The 2,073-nt window shown below is 57.2% G+C and overlaps 2 protein-coding genes across 2 annotated transcripts; one reads left to right on the top strand and one right to left on the bottom strand.

Moving 5' to 3' along the window:
- Positions 1-93: 93 nt before the first annotated feature.
- On the top strand, positions 94-1,032 carry PHYSODRAFT_342584 (hypothetical protein; the record flags this gene model as incomplete). The annotated part of the gene is made up of 1 exon (XM_009541073.1): positions 94-1,032. The coding sequence occupies one exon, from the start codon at positions 94-96 to the stop codon at positions 1,030-1,032; it is 939 nt and encodes a 312-aa protein (XP_009539368.1).
- Positions 1,033-1,352: 320 nt separating this feature from the next.
- PHYSODRAFT_342583 (hypothetical protein) lies at positions 1,353-2,006 on the bottom strand (the record flags this gene model as incomplete). Its single annotated transcript, XM_009541072.1, has 1 exon — positions 1,353-2,006. The coding sequence occupies one exon, from the start codon at positions 2,004-2,006 to the stop codon at positions 1,353-1,355; it is 654 nt and encodes a 217-aa protein (XP_009539367.1).
- Between the last annotated feature and the right edge of the window lie 67 nt (positions 2,007-2,073).

Here is a 2,073-nt window from a genome sequence, read left to right as displayed (position 1 = left end):
CAGTGCTACCACACGATCGGTCAATTTGTACCGGTGCAGCAATTCTTGAAGGTGCTACAAGGCAAGAAAAAGCTGCCGATATATCTCGAGAGGATGATCAGCAAGGAGAATTTGAGACCAGAATTCAACAAGTGGTGCTCGAAGTGGGATGGTTGGTACATGGGGTTCACCCACTTTGTGCAGTTGCAGCTTGAGCCGAATGAGGACACGCTTTGGTTTTTGCTGGGGCGTCAAGCTGCAGGTATTTTCCCCCGTAACCAGTATGGAGCCGATTTGTTGATCCCGATGTTTAAGAAGAGATCCAACAGCAGGCCAGTCGGTGGGGAGACAACGAGGGGTGAACAAGAGGAGCAGGAAGTGTTGATGATGTTGATTCAAGTGAAGAATCGTTCCCCAGTCGATGGTGGGTTTTCCAGGGCAGCGACGGAGAAACTATGCCCCTGGTTTGTGTTCGGAAAGAACAGTGATGGGAACTCGTCAGCGGGGAAATCTACCGGTGAAATTGGTGGGGATCCGAAACCGCTGAGCTCCACGGATGTCCGTGATACCATTCGCATCTACATGAATGTGCGCGGTCGGAAGAGTGACGGCAAGTTCATCTATGCCACGACAATGAAAGACAATCTTAAGCCCAAGAAGAAAGGCAACGCCTCTGAGGTGAAGGAGGAGAGTCAGACGATCGGGAGTCAGGCGAAGAAGCGGGCGAAGATCGAGAGCAATCCTGGCGTCTCAAGTGTGTCGAGTGTCTCGGAGGAGGATCCTGTTTTCACGATCTGCCTCCGTTTGCTCAACAGGGTCACCTACCCGTTCCTGAGCGAGGACGTGGCTTCCATTCTATCAAACATGGTGGAGTCTCAGTATGACCCGCTGGGGCTTGTGGAGGGCGACCTGGACTATCGCGATGAAGATGAAAAACGAAACAAGGACGTTAGTTCGTATGCAAAGTTGTCGCTTACCGCGACGCGCGACAAGTTGTTGCAGAACGCCCGTAAAGCACTAGCGTACGCGCCGGGTGACAAGGAAGAAGAGTGACGATGAGAGCGACGTTGGTGGCAGTGGTGAGGGCCACTAGGCGATCAAGGTGGCGAGACGGAAACATCCAAGAAACGAGCACGTGAAAACCAAGAGGGTGAAGAAGGCCGTCCCACTAAACGCGCCAAGTGATCCAACAAGACGCCCAAGCCCACACCGAGGCAGTAACAGTACGTGCCTGGTGCCTGCAGCAACTACCGGTAGTTTTAACTACCAACAATTTGTTTTACTTGAGAGTACGCAGCCACCTCCAGTACGCTTCACCTTGCAGTTCTTACGGAAGTAGCACGTCTTTTGCTGTCTACGTCGTCTTTACTGCTCTACCTACTCGTCCTGCAGGAACGGGTATTATAGTCCATGTACCCGCGCGCGTCGCCGAGGTAGAACGTGTCCGTGTCGTAGTCGTTCACGGGCTTGTTGAGTTGGAAGCGCCGCACCAGGTCCGGGTTCGAGATGAAGTGGCGGCCGATGGCCACGGCGTCGGCCGCGCCCTCCTCCACGATCTGCACGGCCGACTGCCGGTCGAAGCCCGACGCGGCGAGGAGCACGCCCTTGTACGTCTCGCGGAACTGCCGCGCCGAGCCCTTCTCGGGTGCCAGCGGGTCACGCACGTGGTAGCCACGCGGCTCGATCAGGTGCGCGTAGGCCAGGTCGTAGTTGTTGAGCCTGTTCAGCACGTACGTGTAGGTGGCGACGGGGTCCGAGTCCTTGTTGCCGAAGCTGCCGCCGAACGGGGACAGTCGGATGCCCACCTTGGACGAGTCCAGACTCTCGAGGATGGCCTCCAGTGCCTCGAACAGGAAGCGCGCGCGGTTCTCGACGCTGCCGCCGTACTGGTCGGCGCGGTCGTTGATGCCGTCGTGCAGGAACTGCTCCAGCAAGTAGCCGTTGGCGGCGTGCAGCTCGACGCCGTCGAAGCCCGCTTTGAGGGCGTTCTCCGCGGCCGAGCGGTAGTCCGACAACTGCAGGAACATCTTGCCGTGCACGGCCTTGGTCACGTTGCGCCAAGCCTCGATTTGCGGAGCCCCAGGATCCGCGGCC

This window comes from Phytophthora sojae (genome assembly GCF_000149755.1).
Source record: "Phytophthora sojae unplaced genomic scaffold PHYSOscaffold_18, whole genome shotgun sequence".
NCBI lineage: Eukaryota > Oomycota > Peronosporomycetes > Peronosporales > Peronosporaceae > Phytophthora > Phytophthora sojae.
This window is presented reverse-complemented; position numbering and strand designations above follow the sequence as displayed.